This window comes from Arachis stenosperma, chromosome 3 (assembly GCF_014773155.1).
Source record: "Arachis stenosperma cultivar V10309 chromosome 3, arast.V10309.gnm1.PFL2, whole genome shotgun sequence".
Classification (NCBI taxonomy): domain Eukaryota; kingdom Viridiplantae; phylum Streptophyta; class Magnoliopsida; order Fabales; family Fabaceae; genus Arachis; species Arachis stenosperma.
The window spans coordinates 12,755,497-12,780,537 of record NC_080379.1 but is presented as its reverse complement, the minus strand read 5'-3'; the positions used below and the strand labels follow the sequence as shown (position 1 = coordinate 12,780,537).

The 25,041-nt window shown below is 34.9% G+C and overlaps 1 protein-coding gene across 1 annotated transcript; it reads left to right on the top strand.

Moving 5' to 3' along the window:
- Nucleotides 1-5,724: 5,724 nt before the first annotated feature.
- LOC130970220 (uncharacterized GPI-anchored protein At1g61900-like) lies at nt 5,725-10,407 on the top strand. Its single transcript, XM_057896232.1, has 8 exons — nt 5,725-6,072; nt 6,877-7,062; nt 7,585-8,184; nt 8,327-8,572; nt 8,851-8,862; nt 9,249-9,395; nt 9,504-9,548; nt 10,147-10,407. The coding sequence occupies exons 1-8, from the start codon at nt 6,012-6,014 to the stop codon at nt 10,215-10,217; spliced, it is 1,368 nt and encodes a 455-aa protein (XP_057752215.1). The 5' UTR covers nt 5,725-6,011; the 3' UTR covers nt 10,218-10,407.
- Nucleotides 10,408-25,041: the final 14,634 nt, after the last annotated feature.

Below are 25,041 nucleotides of genomic sequence, written 5' to 3'. Positions count from 1 at the left end.
TGTGATAATAGGCTTAGCTCTAACTTTTTTGATCCTAGAGTTGAAGACTTCATAAGCATTATTACAGATGTTGTCTATTTTAGGGGCATTACTGAATAAAGCCCGACTCCAAGAGTCTCTAGGCCACTTGTTCAAATAATCCCAAACCTCCTTATTAACCTTCTCAATTTTTTTGATAATTTTAAAGAATCCATCCTGACTAGTACACCTTACACAATTCCATAGTAGCCCTCTAAATTGGAGGTCCTTCCATTGCTTATTGAAGTTTTTCCATAAATGTCAAACACAAAATCTATGATGGACATCTAGAAAAACTTCCTTAACTACATGGATGAGGCCCTGATTTAACATACACTGTAGGTATAAGACTTGTTATTAGGCATCAGAATAGTTTCTAAAATTGCATAAGTGACATCTAATTGGTCCCTAAACTTTTATAAGTGACATCTAATTGGTCCCTTTTCAACCATTTAAACTTATCGAATTAGTCTTCGTCCATATCATTAACACATTGTAAAACATGTATAAACAACAGTCTTATATATACAGAAGTCCAACAAGTATGGAAATAAATAGTTAACATTGAATATTTATAGTTTTATTGAATTTTTAATTAGGTCTCTATACTTTTTTTTTCAATTGGGTCCCTAAGAGTATACAAGTAATTTTACAATTCACTAACATTTTTTTGACGTCTAACATTAACAATGAATAAATTAAAAAAAATAATGTCTAAAAATTTAATTAAAAAAATATAAGGACCTAATTAAAAATTCGGTGAAATTATAAAATCTGTAGAGTAATTAAACCTAAACTAATTACAGCAACCAAATAGTTGGTGATTTAAACTTCACTTATAGTCTTATATTATTCAACCACCATGAATTCCTAATTTCTGCCGCATTTAGCTTTTCCTGTAGCAAATTTATTTCCATCTAAAATTATAATATCTCACTATCTGTATATGAAGTTTATAAGATTAGATAGAAACATAGTAGGGGCTAGTTCCACTTTATTTTTATTTAGACCACAAAAAAAATAAAACTAAGTATATGTATGTGCTGCCTAAATTATTCAACATATACTAAAGAGTGACTGAATGTTTCAAGAAATTCTCTGAAAGAATAGTTATCTAAATAACAACAATAACAACAAGCAGAATTTTAAAACAGTATTTAGTTCTACAATAACAATGATCGTATGATAGATTAGGCTACAAGTCTAAAGCGTTAATTGTTAACATAAAGAAAATAATATCAATGACGTGGCATGTATTCAATCAAAAGATCAACAATTTAATTCAAAACACAGCAAAAATTTTTGTCAACCATATCATTAGTAAGAAGTAATATTTCCTTTTACTTTGCATTTAATAAAAAAGGTTATGGGTGCTGACACCAACAAACACAAACACTTTTTTTTATTAATATGTTGTTTAAAATTAACTCTAACTAATGGATTCAGCTAAAAAATGTTTTAAATTTATTGAATAAAAGAGTTAAAATATATTTTTTAAATATTTCAGTGCATTGAAATTGCAAAAATAATATTCTATTGAAATAGGAACCTATTATAAAGTGTTTGTAGCAAACTATATTTACTAGAGCAAAATAATTTAAAATTACACAGCAAAGATATTACATCTCAATTGCTACTTTCTTCTAACTTTTACATAATAAAATAATTACACACCAGTTATATAACAATTAATAAAGATAATTAATGAATCAAGTACTAGTTGTACACAATAAATTTAATTTAATTAGATACTTTTTACATATTTAATATAAAACACAGTTTGTTTTACTTGTAATCTCTCAAATTTTGATGAATTAATTTCAAAAACCACCTCCAATTATCAGTGTTTTTAACAGAAATAATATATATAGTTGTTTTCATTTTGACCAATAATATACAGGATTTGACCATCATGATGGGTCTTCAAAAAAATTCCATCTAAATCTATAAAAGATCTGTAATTAGTCAAAAATTTTCTTTTATATGCATCCAAATAAATATACATTTTCTTAAAGATTGAATCATCATTTGGATTGGGATGAGATATAACACTAACTGTCATAATAGAGTCTAGATTACTCTTCAGCAACGTCAGCCCATAATCTCTACCATCCCATATTGGACAGCAGCATCCCTATACAAAATAGCTCTAGCATCTCCTAAAAATCCTAGTCAGTGAAGACTTGTTCAGATCCAAATCACACTTTGTCTTAAAATATTGTGCAGTCTCAGAGTGTCTTAGATTAGGATATTTTTTTAGATTTTTCACCAATTTGCAGGCTAGCTACTTCCTATTAGTCAGTCTAGTCTCTCTTGCACAGGTGTGGTCACCTATGAACGTTTTGATCTGCCAGCAATTGTTCTTAGTATTATTAGAAGCATACACAAGCCAACCACAACTCTCATCCTTACACACAGCTCTCAAGTGTAAGCTCTTCAAACCTTCCTCCTTCTCTGAACATAGGGAAGATCTCATTTGATTCAACCTCTTCCAACTCATCCTTAGAATTTGGAGGAGTCTTCATTTCTTTTGAGTGTCATGAGTCTCCACTATCAGATTCATGATAAGCTTAATCTTGGACATCATGATATGATTTCATTGATCCAAACTCAAAAATTGGTCCAAAAAAAGGTTCATCATCATCAGACCCTGAATCTGCGCACATAGAGTCATCATCCTCAACCATAACAACTCTCTTTTGTTTAGTAAGTTTTTTTTATCTATTCTAGTTTTCAATTTTATATTAGTCTTCTTTTTTACTGATCTCTCCACAGTCACGTCTTTTTTCTCACTAGACACCTCATCACCACCAGGTCGATATGGTTCATCCCATAGTTATCAGAACCGAACCGGTAATCAACCCGATGAGACTACTGGGTCACTGGATTACTGGTTCAACCGTTGGATCACAGGTTGAACCGGTTGACTCAGTTATAATTGAATAATTATATAAAATTTATTTTTTTATACAAAATTAAGTTATTTTAATATTTTAATAATTTATTAATTAATTATATTAATCAAATATATGTTGAAAAAGAGTTAATATTAATAAATATTATATAATTATCAATAACAAAAATATGGTATGATTAATAAAAATATTTTTGTTTATTTTTTTAATTTAAAGAATATTTAACAACATTTAATATTTTTAATAATTATGTAAAATTAAAAAATAATTAATTTAAGTGAGTAAATATAAAATAAAAAATTAATTAAATTAAATATAAAATTACTTATTAGAATAAAAAGATAAAAGTGTAAGGAGATTTTAAATTTTACATGAATAAAAGAGTTAATAAGATAAAGTTATTAATTAGAATATGTTTAAGAGGTTATAATATATTTATAAAAAGGCATCAATTATACAAAAAAACATGGCTTGGTGGTTAACAATTTTTTTGTTCTCTAGGAGTGCCAGGTTCGAACCTAGCAGGTACACCGTCCTAAAAATTTTAAAATGCATGTGCTTACGTCATCTTGCGGGCTGACCGGTTTGGTTCGCGGTTTAGTCTGGTTTTTATCGGATTTTCCGAGTCTAGCCGGTTCGCTTGCTTGTACAGTTTGACTCTTAACTTGGACCGGATGAAGGTCCAATTCACCGATTTTTCGGTCGAATCGACCGGTTCGCTCCGAATTTGATAACTATGGTTCTTAGAGCGTCTCTTTAGTACATCAGACTTTTTGATTTCTTTTAATTTGGACCATGATTTAGAAACTACTTTAAGTCTTAATTCAAAAATTAATAAAAAACAAATAAGAGTAGCTAACCCCTTCCATCAACATGGAATGGAAGAAAAATAAAACATGCAAGAAAAGAAAACTTTAAAGTTAATAACACGGAAGTGGCCGTATTAGACTAAAAATATTTTTGGACCATAATTTAGAAATTATAGGTAGTTATAACTTTTTTGGTATTTATTAATTATCATTATTAGAATAAATGTATAATATTAGATATTAATAAGCATATAATTATAAATATTAAATTAAATAAAATAATTAATAATTATTTTCCTAACACTAATAATATTTTATCAAAAAATTACCATCTTACTCTTAGTTTTTCTAAAAGAAAATGCACTAAATCTTTTAAAAAAAAAGTGGAAACACAAGAAATTAAAATTTTGGAGAAAAACGAAAATTTTAATAATATTTTATTAAAAATATTTTTATTTAACTTTTTAAATTTTAAATTTATCTCTCAATTTTTATATTTATCTTAAATTAAACATAATATTGAGATATAACTCATTTCAGTACATTTTACATTAAATATAATACAGAAACTTAATTTAATCTCAATCTTTGTCTCTCAATCTCAAACTTTCAATCTTAATATCTCTTCTAAATGCAACCTAAAAAAATTTCATCTATTTTTTACATATGTTCTATTCAAATATCCGATGACTTTGATACTGAAATTCTTTATAGATTCCCCCCCCGCCCCCCAACAATCATCCTGCACCAATTCAAGCCCATTTTTCCATTTGCGTTTAGGTTCACATTTTAGAACATATATCCATTTCAAAATTTTCTAATTTAAAATCTTACTTAAATTGATCAAATAAAAGTTAAAATGTTGCTTAAATTAGTTTAAACGTGGATTTTAAATTGAATAAGTAGTATAAAAGACTAAATTTAAATTAGTCAACGTAAAATTTTTATTGTAATAAGCTTTTTAACATTTACTTTTTAGAGAATTTATAGTTTATATTTAAAATTTAGAATTTAAATTTAAAAATACTATTAATATAAGGATAAAAAACTGATATTGATGAAAAATAATTATTTTTTAAATAGACTCTTTTAAAATTAAGAATACAAATATGTTTTAATAAACTACTATCTTTAAAAATGACAACACTATCTAAACTTACAGGTATCCACTCTATTTCTACCTGTTCGAGACGGATAATTATTCATCTGTAGGTGCAGGATAAATTTTTAGTAAAACGGGATTAAATTTAAATAATATCCGTTTCTATTCGTTCTAGTATATATAATATATATATTTTTAATATATAATATATATAATATATGTAAAATAATTAGTAAAATTATTAATAATATTATATTATTTTAAAATTTTTTATTTTAATTTATATTATGTATGTGAGAATGGCTATATAAATATTAACATTTAATTTTATTTATTAGATTTAATAATTATAGAGAAGTAAAAATAGAATGGATACATATGAAAATTGGTTAAAATTTAATTTTTTGCTATTCATAGATAAGAGTAGGACGAGTTCTACTCAAATTATTATAAAATAGAATGAAGTCAGATAGAGCAAAAACCTGTCCTTACCCATCCGTACTCGTATCAGTGTCATCCCTAACTAATTTATTTATAAAAGTCTAATACTCTACTAAATTTATCAATAAATAAATAAAATAGATTTTGTATCTATGAAAAATAATTTCTAGACAAAAATATCCAGATATTAAATTTATTCATTGATAACTTTGTAAGCTTTTTAAAATTCAACGAGTAAAAATGGTAATTCATTCAAAACATTCATGCTTTCTCTTCGACAATCCAACGGTTCTTAGTCCATTTTATACTTCCATCGAACGGTTGAAAGTTTCAGCATGGCAATGCTGCTGCAGGGCCAAGATGTGTAATTAAGTTATTAACTACCGAAGCTACCACTCCACATGGCATTCAATCTATCACGTGCCTGGCACGTGATCTTCCCTGATATTGTAGCTGGCATTTCCATGTCTCTCTCTCTCTCTCTCCCTTCTCTGAGGACTCAAAAACAGTGACTCACTCACTGAGTCAAATCGGTAAAAACTGAGAGAAAAAAAAAAGAGGGTTCTTTCCAAGTTATTCACTACTTTTCCTTTTCAACATTGCTATCCATTTTTGTTTTTGTTTCTTTTTTGCATTGAGGATTGTTCTGTGAGATTGTGGATTTAGGAAAGTGTTGTTAATGTGCACTTTGGAATTCACTGTGTTGGTTAATTTCAAGCTTCAAACATGAAGGAGTTGCATTCTCTGAGTCTCCTTCAAATTACTCTGTTTCTTCCTCTACTTATGTGTATGTTTTATTTCTTGAATATATCTGCATGACCCATAATTGCTAATTTCAATTCTTGTTGCTTTAATTGCCATTTATAGTTGCAAGTTGTATCTTTTGTCGTCTTTGTTCTTAAATTTCTGTTAGATTATGTAATGGCATTGCAATAAGCATTGGAATTAAGTTTGCATTTGCAGTTTCTTGTACATTGTGATGTTTTAAATTCAAGCTGAGTATTGTATGAAGCTTTGTGTGTGTTGAAGGAAACCTAAAATTACTATAGTTTGGAAATTCTTGGAGAATAGAATTGTTCAACATGAAATCAAGTAGAATAGTATATTATTGATGTTATAGATTTGAGTAAAACCCATGGTTAAAGAGGGAGTATTGGTCCAATTTTCTATGGCAGTGTTTATCTTATTGCAAAAGAATGAAATGTGCTACCAAAGTAATAGGCAAACTCTTTAGAAATGTTAGGTCCCTTTTTTTTTAATTAAAAGCATTTACAATAAGAAATGAAGAACTGAATGTCATTAAGGTTGGCCTGCTATTGTTCTTTATTTTGGGTTTGTACTTGATGAACACTGAACACAAGTATACTTATTCGGTATCTTAGACTTTAAGCATGTGTTTGCGAGTTGAAGTTTTTGGGGGGAAGTTTGGAAGGGTATAATGGACTTCACCTTACACTTGAGAGCTATTCCCTTCTCTCCATTTTCCTCTAAAATCAACACTAACAAACATTTCCTTAGTCAATGTTGGAGTGTTCCTTTTTCTGTAAGAAATATCACTCTTTCTGATGTAATTTAATTTGCCTCTAAGCAGGTATGAACAAGTCTCAGGGCTCTCCAACCAGTGGTACAAAATATTCCATTTCGATCACAACGAAGGATGGCATGCTGCCTCTTGATATCTCTCCAAGTGCACAGCCACAGCCATTTTTGCCTCTTTTAGCACCTTCACCATTGACGCCTTTCAAAAACTATTCTATGCCTCAGTCTAAACTGTCAGGTACAGTAAACTTTTCCTTTTCAATTTGCTAGTGTGAGATCATAGGTTGGGAATTTCATTTGATAAAATCTCATTTTCACATGTACTTATAACTATTTAAAACATTATGGTTGGTGGTAAAATTGAGGGAAGTTTAACCGGATAAATGGAGATTAAGTCTATTGTGATGCAATTATATCTTAGAAATGATTTTGACTTATTCATTCATTAGGAAAATTCGGATATCCTTGCAAATGTGCTGACTTTGCATTTATTCCTAACTTCATCATATGATTAAATCCATTATCATGGATGAAACCATAAATAGCATCTTACCAACGAACAACGAGATCACTTTATTTTTCCTTCACCACATTATTCCACTCTTGTCATAGTATTGTTTTGAGGTTAATCAGCCCCAACCCCATCATCAAAGGATAATTAAAAACAAGTGAACAATCCACTGTAAAAATTTATCTTGAATTGCTGAGTTGCCACTCCTTTTAGTTGTTAGGATGATCTAAAGTTCCCTTTTACTTGCAGGTCTATGTTCATTAAATTTCTCTGCTGCCGAAGATATAATGACCACAACTGCTACTGATTGCTGGACTTCCTTTGCTCCATTTTTGGCGAATGTACTATGTTGTCCTCAATTTGATGCCCTGCTGTTGGTCCTTATTGGTCAATCAAGCAAATTCTCTGGGGTACTAGCATTGAACACAACTCATGCTCGGCATTGCCTCTCTGATGTTAAGAAGGTCCTCGTCAATCAAGGAGCAAATGATGACTTAAGGAAAATATGTTCAGTCCATCCAGTGAATCTCACTGAAGGCTCGTGCCCTATTGTATTTGTTGATGAAGTTGAGAGCATTGTTGACTCATCAAGACTTCTGACTGCCTGTAGAAAAATTGATCCCGTAAATGAGTGTTGCAACCAAGTTTGCCAAAATGCTATAAATGATGCTGCAAGGAAAATAGCCTTGAATGATATGTCGAACTCAAATGGTAACCATAGCTTGCCTGGGAAGACAACTAGGATCCAAGATTGTAAGAATATTGTCCTTCGTTGGCTGGCTAGTAAACTTGATCCATCGGCTGCAAATAGTGTTTTTAGGGGTCTCTCAAACTGCAACCTAAACAAAGGTTAGTAAAGGGGGAAAACTAAACTGAAAATAAGCCCTCATCTATCATGTTTGATTATTTAGTATTCTCTTGTCTAATTTACTGAAATATGAAGCATAATCTAACATGTTCATGTTTAATGTTATTGTATCACTTGGCTCAGTTTGTCCGTTGGTTTTGCCGAATGTCACAAGTGTAGTGAAAGAGTGCAGAAATGATATAAGTAACCAAACAAGTTGCTGCAAAGCCATCAAAAGCTATGTGTCCTATTTGCAAGACCAGAGCTTCATAACCAATCTGCAAGCCTTGAAATGTGCTGCATCACTGGGCAAGAAGTTGCAAAATGCTAATGTCTCCAATAATGTGTATAATCTTTGTCGAATCGGCCTCAAGGACTTTTCTCTTCAAGGTTGGCATTGTTAAATTTCCCTTGCTTAAGAAACAACTACTTCTTTACAAAATAAATGTTTGTTACATTTGACTAAATTGGTACATTGGATAATGTATCTCGATGCAGTTATGTCGAAATATCTTGGTTTTTGAACATACCAATTTAGTCCAAGGCCACATTTATTTTGAAAATGACGAAGTACTATTTTGGTTTTTGCTGAGTACTGATACTGCTACTTGTTCTGTTCTGCAATGTATTGTCGATGGTCGTTTGATTTTCTCATGGATATGGATCAGTTGGATCACAAGGTATCTCTTACAGCATAGATTTTTATCTTGATATATATTTTTCTTTACCATCCTGTTGAAACAAGAATAGTTTGTACTTTTATTGTTCCCTTTTGTCATCATAATAAGAGTGGTTTTTGACATGCTATTATTGTTTAATTTTGTTTAAGCTTGAACCTATATTGGGATCAAATTTTTAAAACAAAAGGCTGAAATAAGTTTTTAGTCCCAGTGAATGCAGATTGTTTTCATTGTAGTCGAGTTTAATTAGTGGAAAAAATCTTATGCTTGTTACTTTGATAAGTACTATACATTAATGGGAAAAATCTTATGCTTCTGAAGATTGCATCTAATTTTCCCTTATCATATAGTATCTGAACTTAATTAATTATTTCGATTTCATGTAGAATCTGGCTGCCTTTTGCCAAGTCTGCCTTCGGACGCAGTATTTGATAAATCGTCCGGTGTTGGATTCATGTGTGATCTTAACGACAACATTGTAGCTCCATGGCCTTCATCTTCATTGTCGCTGCTTCCGTCCTCATGCAATAGAAGTATGTGTAAGCTCCATGAATATTTTCAATCAAATACATAAATAAATATTCTGTTACTCTTTTCGCTATGTCTAAATTTATTCGTTTCTTGGACTCATGCAACTGCAGCGACGAAACTTCCATCGCTTCCCACAGCGACGTCTTCACAAAATGGTAAGAACCATTGTCTAATCTGCTGAATCAATACAAACTAGTTTTTCAATATCTGATGATGTCTTCACTTTCAAAGAAACTAGACTCATCTGTTCTTGCATACATGTTTTGTTTTAGAATGTCTTACATGAAGGTCAACAAACCAGTTTGACTTTTTAATTTTATTTGATGCTGATTTGCTTAGTTATGAGATTCATGACCCATTTTTTGAGAGGAAGGGAAAGAAGGGTAACAAAACAGTCATGAATTGACTATAGTCCACTAATTTACCCCTTCGGCATTTCCATCAAGGATATATCTTGATTGGTGCAACTTTTTCATAGATCTCTCTTTCCTTTTTTTTCCATTTACTTTAATAGAAAAAGTTTCACAATTTAACATATTTCTTAAATGGAAGTACTTGCATCATGTTGATGGAGCAATTTTACAGTATCCTAAAAAAAAAATGATGTATCATGTAATATAAACTAAAATATTTAAGCTTTGAAGAAAAATATAAGCAGAGAAATATGGTAGCATCACAATAATTCTTTATAATCCTTTTAATAATGCAATCACACTGATGAATGTCTAACTTATATTTCTGCATTTGATTCAGGTCTTTACATTAATAACTTGGTTCTACTTCACCTCTTTACCTCTTTAATACTTTTCAAGAGGCTTCTTTAACATTGGAGTTCCTTTGGCTACCGGAAAAGACTAAAAAGCCCTCATTCGTATCCAGTCATCAAATTGTTTATATTGTTAGCTAGTATAGAAATTCTGCTTTGAGATAGTCCTTCTAGTACAATTTTTCATTGTATTACATTACATTAGCACATCATTGTTTCAATATTCTTTGAAATTGTAATGAGTTCCCTTTTCCCCTTAATTTATAAAGATATTCTATAAATATAATAATATAGAAGTATTCTAAGTTCATTTTAGAATTAGTACCGTTCCGTGATTTGTTGTCCTTTTGCAATTGATAATGGTGACAATACATTGTTGGAGAATTATGTGTGTTAAGAATGTGGGATTTGGATAAACAGAGATAGAGATAGATTTTTTTTGATGATCAAGGGGGGAAAGGACCCCAACAGCAAAAGAAAACAGAAAAGAAAAAAGCAAAAGGAAAAGGAACAGATCAAGACCCTCTTAAATGGAGGGCCCCGTAACAATCACAAAAGAGTGCATAACTAATCTCAGATGGTGCTCTATCGAACAGGTGTAAACCAAGAGGCATGTCCTGCCCTTTTTTGGGTAGAAGGTCTGCTACTGAGTTAGCTTCACGAAGGGAGTGTAACCAAATAGACAATAGTGTGTTGCAAGCGAGCTGCCATGATACGAATGTCTTGGATGAGGGGGCACAGAGATGAGTTGGGGTGCAGCCATGGTTGATGAACTTGATAGCCGCAACTGAATCAGATTCTATGATAATGGATTGGTATCCGTTAACTACTGCAATTTGCAGGCCATGGACGATTGCCCATAATTCAGCGTGCATAATAGAGCATCTACCTAAATTACATGAAAAACCTTTCAAAAATCTACCATCTACATCTCTAAACACTCCACCACACGCCGCATTGTTTCTATAGGCATAAAGGGAGCCGTCAACATTAAGTTTCACAAAATCTGTAGGGGTCGAGACCAAGCAATGTAGCAATCCCCGACAGTCTGGAGATTCCTGGGTAGAATGTTGCTTTTCGTGACTTTTAGAAACTCCTCCGACCGAGCTTTAATTCAACTCACCGCAGTAACCATTGGAATAGACTGGCCGTTAAAAATGAGCTTGTTCCTGAAGTACCATATAGAGGAGGCAGCTACACCAAAGAGACATGGCCATTCATTCTTGCTAGTGAGGTTCTACATCAGCCAGTCCTTCAGATTCGTATTGAAGAAAGAGTTCACAAAATTGGGAGGGAAAAGATATTTCCAAATGCATTGCGCGTAGGAACAGTCTCGTAGCACATGAATAACTGTTTCATCATGATGCTGGCACTGTGGGCAGGAATCATTGTTCGTCAGATGTCTTCGCCTTCTCTCTGAATTAGTAAGGATGGCATTATGGGCCACCAACCAGAGGAACGTTCTGATTCGCTCCGGACCTTGCCAATTCCATACCTGCTTAAAAACTGTATTCGGAGTATGTTGCCCTTCAAACAAGCTCTGATACACTGACTTGGTGCTGAAAATCCCATCAGGGGTGAGGCCCCAAGCTAAATGGTCAGTATCCTTCCATGGAGATGGAGAAGAAATTGCCACTATCTTTTTCACCGCATCCTCCGGTAATAGTTCTTGTAGCTTCCTAGTATCCCAATACCCTGAAACGTCAAGAAACTCCATCAGTGAATTTGAGTAATTAAAATTACTACTTACCTGATTTGCGACTCTATCGAGACGACCTAGTCCCGAAACCCAGTTATGGTCCCAGAAACGAATTTGGGCCCCATTCCCTATCCTCCAAATGCAGTTACTTTGGACTTCCGGCCACAACTGACAAATTCCTTTCCAGAGGTTCGAGTTGCTCCTCTTCCTTTCTACTCTAGGGATGACATTGTTACCACTGCCATATTTTGATCTAAGAATTCTGACCCAAAGTGCGTCTTTCTTCTCAACCAAACCCCATCCAGCTTTCATCATGAAAGCCTTGTTCATTTGACTTGCATGTCTAATACCCAATCTACCAGAATTTTTGGGTTCACAAACTTTCTTCTAATTTAGCAGGTGTATCTTCTTAGACTGCTCCGTATCTCCCCAAAGAAAATTTCTGCATTTACGATCAATCATATCACAAGTAGAAGAAGGCAAATAGGCAGATTGCATAATATAAGAAGGCATAGAGGATAAGACAGATTTCACCAAGGTAACTCTTCCTGCAAGAGAAAGAGATGAGGCTTTCCAGGAATTGAGCCTGATATTGAGTTTGTTGATGATATCTTCAAAGGTATTTCTTGAGACTTTGGAGTGAAGAATAAGAACACCTAAATATTTTCCTAAGTCATCAGTCTTGGCGAATTGCAGAGTGTTGCTTATCTCTGTTCGGACATTATGCCCCACATTCTTGGAAAAGAAAATACGAGTCTTTTCTTTACTGACTTTCTGCCCGGAGCTTTCACAAAACGCCTCAAGGCACTTGTTAATAGCATTGGCTTGATCCAGACTGGCTTAAGCAAATAGGATAAGGTCATTTGCGAAGTAGAGATGAGAGATGGGTGGGCCGTCCTTTTTTAGCCTGATAGGCTTCCAGAATTCATGATCCACCGCTGCACTAATAAGTTGGGACAGCCTCTCAATACAAAGAACAAAGATGTAGGGAGATATAGGATCTTTCTGTCTGATGCCTCTTACAAGGGAGAATTCTTCCAACTCTTCACCATTCCACAGGACTCTCATCTTGACAATTGAGATGCAGTTAAGAATTAGCTTTATAAACATTTGGGGAAGACCAATATCCATAAGGGTGTCACTGATGAAACTCCATTTTAACCGGTCATAAGCTTTCTCAAAGTCAATCTTGATGGCCATCCATCTTTTCTTCCCTTTTTTTGTCGCATAGAGTGGATGACTTCTTGGGTGATGATGATGTTATCGGAACTGTGTCTCCCCGGAACAAAGCTACATTAAGTAGGCATCACCAATTTATCCATAATTTTTCTCAGGTGATTAGCCAAGATTTTTGTAACCACCTTATAGGATACATTACATAGGCTGATGGACCGCAATTGTTTAAGGTGAGTAACATGTTCCACTTTGGGGATAAGAGTAATAAGAGTTTCATTAATCTCTCCAATCTTGTCAGGTTGGTTGAAGATATTCTTGATCAGGTTGCAGACATCATCCCCAATGAGATAGAGATAGATAGAATAACAAAAATGATATATGAATATTAAAATTCAATCATTGCATATTTGTTTCTATATAAGTTGTTTCAATTATTTTACCAACAATATAATTAATATGAATTTTGAAAATCAGATTGAATTGATCACACAAGACAATTTAAGATAATTGTTCGGCGACAAACTGATTGAAACTGAAAATTAGTAAAAAATCGATTAACTAGTCAAATTAGTACGATTTTTAACGGTTTAAATAATAAATTACAATAAATTATTTTTTAAAAATATATATTTTATTTATAAATATATTATTTTATTATATCCGATTCAGTTCAAATTAAATCTCGGCTAAATCTTCGAATCTTTGAAGCTTTAATTTTATCGGTTCGATTTTCTAAACTTTGATAATTAGACATAAAAATGAGGGTAATTCACTCCTATAAACCAAATGGAAACTAAAATTACCTGAATCTCTCAAATGAAAAAACGTTACCTGAATGTCTCAATCTATAAATCTATGTAAATCGAATTCAATAAATTCAGATTAGGCTTGTTAGTCAAATTAGACTTGTCTACACATTTTTTTTTCTATATGTATCACATCAAGGTTATGACGCAACATGTGATCCTCCCAGTATGGAAGGTCAAAGAAGACGCTTTTCTTTTTCCAATGCAAGTCATCTTGATCTGCATCTTGACCAATGCATCTTTTTTCCCTTTTATAGTTGAATTCTTTCCAAATGAAACATGCACGTTAGACTGTTGTCTCAAGACATCTATTCTAAATAACTTCTTCGGTGTATCTCTTCTTTCGACTTGCCCGTCAAATCTAGTCCGATCTAGTCTATATTTATGGCCCTGATTTAAAAAGCGGCGATAGCCCATGAAACACCAATTTTTTTACTGAATGTCAGCCGTTGATCCTTAGCTTCCAAGTTACACGTAGGACACGCTAACTCACTGTACGTATACCACCCAGATAAGTTTTTCAATCCTGAGAAGTCGTTAATAGTCCACATTAGTATCAGACACATCTTGAAAGTGTTTTTCTCTTTAGCATCATACATTTCAACCCTATCCCATAATTGCATCAACTCATCAACCAAAGGCTGCAAGTAAACATCTATGTCGTTACCTAACATTTTGGGCCCAAGAATAATCATGGATAGAATGAATGAAGTCTGTTTCATGCAAAGCCATAGAGGAAGATTGTATGAAATAAGAATCACAAGCTAGATGGAATACCATGTGCTCATATTCTCAAAAGGATTGAATCCATCGCTCGCTAAGGCTAAGCGAACATTGCGCAGATCTTTGGAAAAGTTAGTATACTTTGCATCAAATTTTTTCCATTCTTCAGCGTCCTTTGAATGCCTCAATTATGTGCTTTTTTATGCCATAACATGTCAGTTGATGTCTTGCTGTACATGAATAACCGTTACAGTCGTGGTATGATAGGAAAGTAATGAAGAGTTTTGGGTACTATAAGTTTTCCATTTCTCTTTACAAGTACTTTGAGCCTAATAATAGAACCTTTTTTAATCTTTTGCTTCCATCTTAAACACCCACATCGCTTGCACCTAGTCAAGTTTTCATCATCACCCCGATATAGCATGCAATCATTTGGACATGCATTTATCTTGTTGTATTCGATATCCAACTTTCTTATGGTCTTCTTAGCTTCATGCACTGTCTTCGGAAGTTTTGCTTCTTCAAATGCCTCCGCAATAAATCAAGAATCATGGACATGGCCTTGTCATTCACACCACACATACACTTAATATGATAAAGCTTCACTATGAACAATAATTTGGAATACTTTGAGCATCTGAGATATAATTCCTGCTCTTCGTCTGCAAGTAGATCGTTAAAATCCTACACCTCTCGACTTGGACCTTCATATAAGTAAGACAACTCCTCTTTATCATCTTCGACATGTTTAATTGTTCTTGTGCCCTCACTCCCATATTGCATTGTGAAATTAAATTCCTCGTTGACCATTTGGTGCATTAGATTCACTTGGGATATAGGTATTTCATCTACTTGTCTAAATTCAGATCTCTCTTCAATCGGCTTCTCACCATGACGCAACCAAATAGTATAATCAGTGAAAAAAAGGTCTTATCAACAGATAGTCGTATGCATTCTCTCTTATTTTCATAAGTTAAAACCCACATTAAGGACATGGACATTCTATCATGCCATCGGACGATGCATTAACGAATGCAAAGTCTAAAAAACTGTTCAATCCTTACTTATATTCTACATTACTCCGTGACTTTAAAATCCAGCTTTTATCAATATCTATTATATTAGCAAAATATATCGAACTAATTAATAGTGACATACGAAAAACGAGGAAACAAACTTGTAAAAAATTCCATCCATCAAAACAAACCCAAATTTTCTTTATTGTTTTAATTGAGTTTAGCGAATTGCAGTCACTATAAAATTAACATAGGCACACAATATTTTAAATATTTTTCCTTCACTTATTACTATTTAATTAAGAATAAATATGACCAATAATATTTAAATAATAATACATCAACTAATAGTATGATTACGATCTTTTTATGTTTTTTCACATTGATATTATTTAAAATTTTGTTGATGTACTTTAAATGTTTAAATATGTAACTAGTTTTTTTATTAAATATTTTGTTAATTCTATTTGTTTTACATAAATTATTTATTACGTGTCATAATACATGGTCGGAAGTATTTTTATTTTAAGTTAATTATTATTGATTATTAATTAAATTTAACTCCAATAAGTCTTAAATATTTCACTATTCATGCACCTTAATTTAAAAGGTGAATAATAACATGTAGGGAAATAAAAAATAATTATTTATGAATGAAATAATAAAATAAAGAACAACGGACTATCACGAAGAATTTGTATTTTTTATTTACATGTTTCAGTTATTTGGAAAACTGTATAATGTAAATGTTTTAAAATAATATTATTTAGATTCGTACTAATTGAGTTGGGTTTAATTTAACAAAATTATTATGTATTTTTCGATTACTATAATTTTATCAGGATTAATTATTAGATATTTGTGTTAATATTTTTTGTTGTACTTTTTGGTTTCCTCATATTTGTATTGCATTTTGGTTCGAAAAAATTATAACTAATCACAAATTAAGTAAATTTAATATGTATTTTTATTACAACACATCCATGATACCAAAATATTAAAATTGAAACTAAGTATGTAATAGTTTTATGTGCATATTAAATATCAGTTAAAATTTGTATTTTTTTACAAATGGTCTGGATTCCTATTATTTATGTTGGGTTGTTTTTAAAAAATTTACTAAGATTTTATAAATTAACTAAATATATGAAAGGACTATATATTTATTACGAAATATATACATATCCAAGATGATCTACTTTTTACAGTGGTTAGCAGAGTTTAAAATTGTTTTCACATTGATGGATAATAAAATAAGACATATGGGTCAGTCATTTCAAATTCTATTTTTTATGCATGTTACGAATATATAGATAAATGTTTTCAATAATTTTTTTATTCAGTTATGTTTTTGTTGTATTTGATTATTAATCAAATTTATATGTATTATTTACAGGGTTCTAAAAATCGAACTAGCTCGACCGATTCAATTGGGAACCGGTTTTAAATTCGGTCCGATCCGATGCCTAAAACTCTCTAATTTGGAAACCTTTCAAAATGCACTCAACCGGCCGGGAATCGACTGGTTGGACTGGACCAAAAACCGGCTGGACCTAAACAAACGATGTCGTTTTGATTAATTATTAAAAAAGCCCAAACCCCAACGCGTCCCCCCTTCCCCCAATACTCCCTCCTTTCGTCAATGTCATTTCAAATCTAGATCATAACCCAAAAAACCTCCCTTCTTCAAAGTTTAAAAACCAAAACCCAACCCAAAATCCTACTTCTTCAACGGTGTTGCGGCCGCTGTCCGTGGGTGTCGGCACCTCTGCGGCTTCCTCCTTCCTCATTTTTCGAAACTAGACCCACTCTTCTAGTTGACGTTGTCCATCCAACCGTGGCGTCTGGTGCACGAAATTGTGATCATCAATGGCGCCATCAACATGGTACGCTCAATTGCAATCTCAACTCTTTATCACAACTTCGCACAACTAACCAGCAAGTGCACTGGGTCGTCCAAGTAATAAACCTTACGCGAGTAAGGGTCGATCCCACAGAGATTGTTGGTATGAAGCAAGCTATGGTCATCTTGTAAATCTCAGTCAGGCGAATTCAAATGGTTATGGAGGATTGATGAATAAAGCATAAAATAAAGATAGAGATACTTATGTAATTCATTGGTGAGAATTTCAGATAAGCGTATGGAGATGCTTTGTCCCTTCCGTCTCTCTGCTTTCCTACTGTTTTTATCCAATCCTTCTTACTCCTTTCCATGGCAAGCTGTATGTTGGGCATCACCGTTGTCAATGGCTACAGTCCCGTCCTCTCAGTGAAAATGTTCAACGCGCTCTGTCACAGCACGGCTACTCATCTGTCGGTTCTCAATCAGGTTGGAATAGAATCCAGTGATTCTTTTGCGTCTGTCATTAACGCCCAGCCTTCAGGAGTTTGAAGCTCGTCACAGTCATTCAATCCTTGAATCCTACTTAGAATACCACAGACAAGGTTTAGACCTTCCGGATTCTCTTGAATGCCGCCATCAATTCTAGCTTATACCACGAAGATTCCGATTAAGGGATCCAAGAGATATCCACTCAATCTAAGGTAGAACGGAGGTGGTTGTCAGGCACACGTTCATAGGTGAGAATGATGATGAGTGTCACGGATCATCACATTCATCAAGTTGAGGAACAAGTGATATCTTAGAACAAGAATAAGCCGAATTGAATAGAAGAACAATAGTAATTGCATTGATACTCGAGGTACAGCAGAGCTCCACACCTTAATCTATGGTGTGTAGAAACTCCACCGTTGAAAATACATAAGAAGAAGGTCTAGGCATGGCCGAATGGCCAGCCTCCCAAAACGTGATCAAAAGATTCAAAGATCTAAAGATAGAAAATACAATAGCAAAAGGTCCTATTTGTAGAGAACTAGTAGCTTAGGGTTTACAAAGATGAGTAAATGTCATAAAAATCCACTTCCGGGCCCACTTGGTGTGTGCTTGGGCTGAGCATTGAAGCTTTCATGTGTAGAGACTTTTCTTGGAGTTAAACGCCAGCTTTTGTGCCAGTTTGGGCGTTTAACTCCCATTCTTGTGCCAGTTCTGGCGTTAAACGCCAGAAAACTTGAGCTGACTTGGAACGCCTCTTTGGGCCATCAAATCTCAGGCAAAGTATGGACTATTATACATTTCTGAAAAGCCCAGGATGTCTACTTTCCAAAGAAATTGAGAGCGCACCAATTGGGCTTCTGTAGCTCCAGAAAATCCACTTCGAGTGTAGGGAGGTCAGAATCCAACAGCATCTGCAGTCCTTTTCAGCCTCTGAATCAGATTTTTGCTCAGGTCCCTCAATTTTAGCCAGAAAATACCTGAAATCACAGAAAAACACACAAACTCATAGTAAAGTCCAGAAAAGTGAATTTTAACTAAAAACTAATAAAAACATAATAAAAACTATCTAAAACATACTAAAAACATACTAAAAACAATGCCAAAAAGCGTATAAATTATCCGCTCATCACAACACCAAACTTAAATTGTTGCTTGTCCCCAAGCAACTGAAAATCAAATAAGATAAAAAGAAGAGAATATGCAATGAATTCCAAAAACATCTATGAAGATCAGTATTAATTAGATGAGTGGGGCTTTTAGCTTTTTGCCTTTGAACAGTTTTGGCATCTCACTCTATCCTTTGAAATTCAGAATGATTGGCTTCTATAGGAACTCAGAATCCAGATAATGTTATTGATTCTCCTAGTTAAGTATGATGATTCTTGAACACAGCTACTTTATGAGTCTTGGCCGTGGCCCAAAGCACTCTGTCTTCCAGTATTACCACCGGATACATACATGCCACATACACATAATTGGGTGAACCTTTTCAGATTGTGACTCAGCTTTGCTAGAGTCCCCAATTAGAGGTGTCTAGGGTTCTTAAGCACACTCTTTTTGCCTTGGATTACTATTTCATAATTTTTTTTCTTTTCCCCCTTCTTTTTCGTTTTTTTTGTATTCACTGCTTTTTCTTGCTTCAAGAATCATTTTTATGATTTTTCAGATCCTTAGTAACATGTCTCCTTTTTCATCATTCTTTCAAGAGCCAACATTCATGAACAACAAATTCAAAAGACATATGCACTGTTTAAGCATACATTCAGAAATCAAAAGTATTGCCGCCACATCAAAATAATTAATCTGTTATAATATTCAAAATTCATGCAATTCTTCTCTTTTTCAATTAAGAACATTTTTTATTTAAGAAAGGTGATAGATTCATAGGACATTCATAACTTTAAGGCATAGACACTAAGACACTAATGATCATGTAATAAGGCACAAAGATAGATAAACATAAGCATGAAAATTCGAAAAATAGGAAAATAAAGAACAAGAAAATTAAAGAACGGGTCCACCTTAGTGACGACGGCTTGTTCTTCCTCTTGAAGATCTTATGGAGTGCTTGAGCTCCTCAATGTCTCTTCCTTGCCTTTGTTGCTCCTCTCTCATGATTATTTGATCTTCTCTAATTTCATGGAGGAGGATGGAATGTTCTTGGTGCTCCACCCTTAGTTGTCCCATGTTGGAACTCAATTCTCCTAGGGAGGTGTTGATTTGCTCCCAATAGTTTTGTCGAGGAAAGTGCATCCCTTGAGGTATCTCAGGAATTTCATGATGAGTGGGGTCACTTGTTTGCTCCATCCTTTTCTTAGTGATGGGCTTGTCCTCATCAATGAGGATGTCTCCCTCTATGTCAATTCCAACTGAATAACAGAGGTGACAAATGAGATGAGGAAAGGCTAACCTTGCCAAGGTAGAGGACTTGTCCGCCACCTTATAAAGTTCTTGGGCTATAACCTCATGAACTTCTACTTTCTCTCCAATCATGATGCTATGAATCATGATGGCCCGGTCTATAGTAACTTCGGACCGGTTGCTAGTGGGAATGATTGAGCGTTGGATAAACTCCAACCATCCCCTAGCCCCGTGCTTGAGGTCATGCCTTCTCAGTTGATCCGGCTTCCCTCTTGAATCTCTCTTCCATTGAGCGCCCTCTTCACAAATGTCTATGAGGACTTGGTCCAACCTTTGATCAAAGTTGACCCTTCTAGTGTAAGGGTGTTCATCTCCTTGCATCATGGGCAAGTTGAATGCCAACCTTACATTTTCCAGACTAAAATCTAAGCATTTCCCCCGAACCATTGTAAGCCAATTCTTTGGATCCGGGTTCACACTTTGATCATGGTTCTTGGTGATCCATGCATTGGCATAGAACTCTTGAACCATTAAGATTCCCACTTGTTGAATGGGGTTGGTAAGAACTTCCCAACCTCTTCTTTGGATCTTATGTCGGATCTCCGGATATTCACTCTTTCTGAGTTTGAAAGGGACCTCGGGGATCACCTTCTTCATGGCCACAACTTCATAGAAGTGGTCTTGATGCACCCTTGAGATGAATCTCTCCATCTCCCATGACTCGGAGGTAGAAGCTTTTGCCTTCCCTTTCCTCTTTCTAGAGGTTTCTCCGGCCTTAGATGCCATAAATGGTTATGGAAAAACAAAAAGCAATGCTTTTACCACACCAAACTTAGAAAGTTTGCTCGTCCTCGAGCAAAAGAAGAAAGAAGAGAGTAGAAGAAGAAGAAAGAGAGTGGTGGGGTAGGTGGGAATCCTGTGGGGTCCACAGATCCTGAGGTGTCAAGGATAATTCATCCCTGCACCAAGTGGCGAGCAAAATTGCTCTTTCTGCCAATCCTGGCGTTAAACGCCGGGCTGGTGCCCATTTCTGGCATTTAACGCCAGCTTGATGCCCATTCCTGGCGTTAAACGCCAGTCTGGTGCCCCTTTCTGGCGTTAAACGCCCAGAATGGTGCCAGACTGGGCGTTAAACGCCCAATTGCTGCCCTTACTGGCGTTTAAACGCCAGCAAGGTTTTCCTCCAGGGTGTGCTATTTTTCTTTCTATTTTTCATTCTGTTTTTGCTTTTTCAATTGATTTTGTGACTTCCCATGATCATCAACCTACAGAAAACATAAAATAACAAAGGAAAATAGATAAATATAACATTGGGTTGCCTCCCAACAAGCGCTTCTTTAATGTCAGTAGCTTGACAGTGGGCTCTCATGGAGCCTCACAGATATTTAGAGCAATGTTGGAACCTCCTAACACCAAACTTAGAGTTTGAATGTGGGGGTTCAACACCAAACTTAGAAGTTGGTTGTGGCCTCCCAACACCAAACTTAGAGTTTGACTGTGGGGGCTCTGTTTGGCTCTGTTTTGAGAGAAGCTCTTCATGCTTCCTCTCCATGGTTACAGAAGGATATCCTTGAGCCTTAAACACAAAGGATTCTTCATTCACTTGAATGATCAATTCTCCTCTGTCCACATCAATCACAGCCTTTGCTGTGGCTAGGAAGGGTCTGCCAAGGATGATGGATTCATCCATGCACTTCCCAGTCTCTAGGACTATGAAATCAGCAGGGATATAATGGTCTTCAACCTTTACCAGAACATCCTCTACAAGTCCATAAGCTTGTTTTCTTGAGTTGTCTGCCATCTCTATTGAGATTCTTGCAGCTTGCACCTCAAAGATCCCTAGCTTCTCCATTACAAAGAGAGGCATGAGGTTTATGCTTGACCCTAGGTCACACAGAGCCTTCTCAAAGGTCATGGTGCCTATGGTACAAGGTATTGAGAACCTTCCAGGGTCCTGTCCCTTTTGAGGTAATCTTTGCCTAGTCAAGTCATCCAGTTCTTTGGTGAGCAAAGGAGGTTCGTTCTCCCAAGTCTCATTACCAAATAACTTGTCATTTAGCTTCATGATTGCTCCAAGGTACTTGGCAACTTGCTCTTCAGTGACATCTTCATCCTCTTCAGAGGAAGAATATTCATCAGAGCTCATGAATGGCAGAAGTAAATCCAATGGAATCTCTATGGTCTCATTATGAGCCTCAGATTCCCATGGTTCCTCATTAGGGAACTCATTGGAGGCCAGTGGACGTCCATTGAGGTCTTCCTCAGTGGCGATCACTGCCTCTTCCTCCTCTCCAAGTTCGGCCATGTTGATGGCCTTACATTCTCCTTTTGGATTCTCTTCTGTATTGCTTGGAAGAGTACTAGGAGGGAGTTTAGTAATTTTCTTGCTCAGCTGTCCCACTTGTGCCTCCAAATTCCTACTGGAGGACCTTGTTTCAGTCATGAAATTTTGAGTAGTTTTGATTAGATCAGAGACCATGGTTGCTAAGTCAGAGTGGCTCTGCTTAGAGTTCTCTGTCTGTTGCTGAGAAGATGATGGAAAAGGCTTGCCATTGCCAAACCTGTTTCTTCCACCATTACTGTTGTTGAAACCTTGTTGAGGTCTCTGTTGATCCTTCCATGAGAGATTTGGATGATTTCTCCATGAAGGATTATAGGTGTTTCCATAGGATTCTCCCATGTAATTCACCTCTTCCATTGAAGGGTTCTCAGGATCATAAGCTTCTTCTTCAGATGAAGCATCCTTAGTACTGCCTGGTGCAGCTTGCATTCCAGACAGACTTTGAGAAATCATATTGACTTGCTGAGTCAATATTTTATTCTGAGCCAGTATGGCATTCAGAGTATCAGTCTCAAGAACTCCTTTCTTCTGATTCGTCCCATTGTTCACAGGATTCCTTTCAGAAGTGTGCATGAATTGGTTATTTGCAACCATTTCAATGAGCTCTTGAGCTTCTGCAGGCGTCTTCTTCAGATGAAGAGATCCTCCAGCAGAGCTGTCCAATGACATCTTGGACAGTTCAGACAGACCATCATAGAAGATACCTATGATGCTCCATTCAGAAAGCATGTCAGAGGGACACTTTTTGATCAATTATTTGTATCTTTCCCAAGCTTCATAGAGGGATTGATGATTGGATTTTTGACGGTTTAGAATTTCACTAATGAAATCTCGTTGTAAAGTATAGTTTCTAAACCAAACAATAATCCTTTCATACAAAAAGTTGTTTGTCACTAGTACAAACCCCTAAAATTTATAAACCGAAGTATTTAGACCTCGGGTCGTTCTCCCTAGGAATTGTAATGAAGTGTTTTGTTATTGGTTGAGTTATTTTGGGGTTTTGGATAAGAGGCATGAAAGTAAATGGTAATGGAAATAAACTAACAACTAACAAAGCTCTTGGCAAGATGTGAGAACTAGAAATCCTATCCTAGTTACCCTTTCTCAATTGTGATGAGAATTGTTCATTGCTACCACTTAGTTAACCTCTAGCTTTGGAGGGAAGTCAAGTGGATGAATCAATTTGATTCCTCAAGCCCTAGTCATCTCCTAAAGGAATGACTAGCTTTAGAGATATTCAAATTAATTAGCAACTTCTAATTATCAATCAACAAAGGAATTAGATAACTCAAGAGTCACTAATTACTCTACCTAGGCCAAGAGGAACAAATCCTACACTAAAATCCAACCAAGCATTTCATCAAACACTTGGTAGGCATAAAAGGAAAACATAGTAAATCAACAACAAGAATAAAATCAAACAACAATCATTGGATGGAATTAACAACACAAATCAAAAGGAACACAATTATTATGAATTACCTTTATTGAATTGAAAGAGAAAGGAAGGAACAAAAGTGGATCTACAACAAAGTCTAAGAACAACATAAAGGAAATTACAACAAAAGAATTAAGGAAGATGAATGTAACAACAAGGAATTAAGAGGATAGAAGTAGAAGAAAGCAAAGATTAAAACCTAGATCTAAGAACTAAACCTAATCCTAATTCTAGAGAGAAGGGAGAGGTTCTCTCTCTAAAACTCTAAACTAATCCTAAAACTAATGTATGAGTGATAAAAGTGGTGAGTGATAAAATTCATGATGCCTTCCCCTTAATCCTTCATCCTTATATTCCTTTCCCTTGGTCATTGGCGCCAAAAAATGGGTTCAGAAACCCTCTCAAATCGCCAGGCACGTGTTGCATTAGTGAGGTCATGTGCCGTCATCGACGCATGTGCGCACGGTGCGCGTGCGCGTCCCTGGCTTGTTTTGCAATGTGCGCGCGAGCGCCTTGTGCGCGTGCGCGTGCATGGCTGACTTTGCTTCTTTGACTTTTTATGCTTCTCTCCACTTGCATGCTTCCTTCCTTGCTTCCTTTGATCCATGCCTAGCCTATTCCAATCCTGAAATTACTAGCAAACATATCAAGGCATCTTATGGAATCAAAGAGAAACTAGAATTCATCAAAATAAGGCTTAAAAAGCATGTTTTTACACTTAGGTACAAATACGGGAGAGATTACAAAACCATGCCAATTCATAGGCTAAATGTGACAAAAGGTTATCAAAATACCCTAAATTCAATACAAGATAAACCCTCAAATTGGGGTTTGTCAGGGATTCACCTTCCTTCTGTCTGAAGGTTTGGACTTTCACTCTAAGCTTACTCAATTTTTGAGGTGGAAAGAACTTTGCCAAGAAGGCATTGACTAGCTTTTCCCAAGAGTTCAGGCTTTCTTTAGGTTGTGAGTCCAACCATATTCTAG

What these genes read in the sequence shown, in the direction of transcription:
- LOC130970220 (XM_057896232.1), top strand. Translation starts at nt 6,012, where the DNA reads ATGAAGGAGTTGCATTCTCTGAGTCTCCTTCAAATTACTCTGTTTCTT. An exon ending in GTTTCTTCCTCTACTTATGT is followed by an intron (nt 6,073 to 6,876) that starts GTATGTTTTATT and finishes GCCTCTAAGCAG; the next exon opens with GTATGAACAAGTCTCAGGGC. An exon ending in TCCGTCCTCATGCAATAGAA is followed by an intron (nt 9,396 to 9,503) that starts GTATGTGTAAGC and finishes ATGCAACTGCAG; the next exon opens with CGACGAAACTTCCATCGCTT.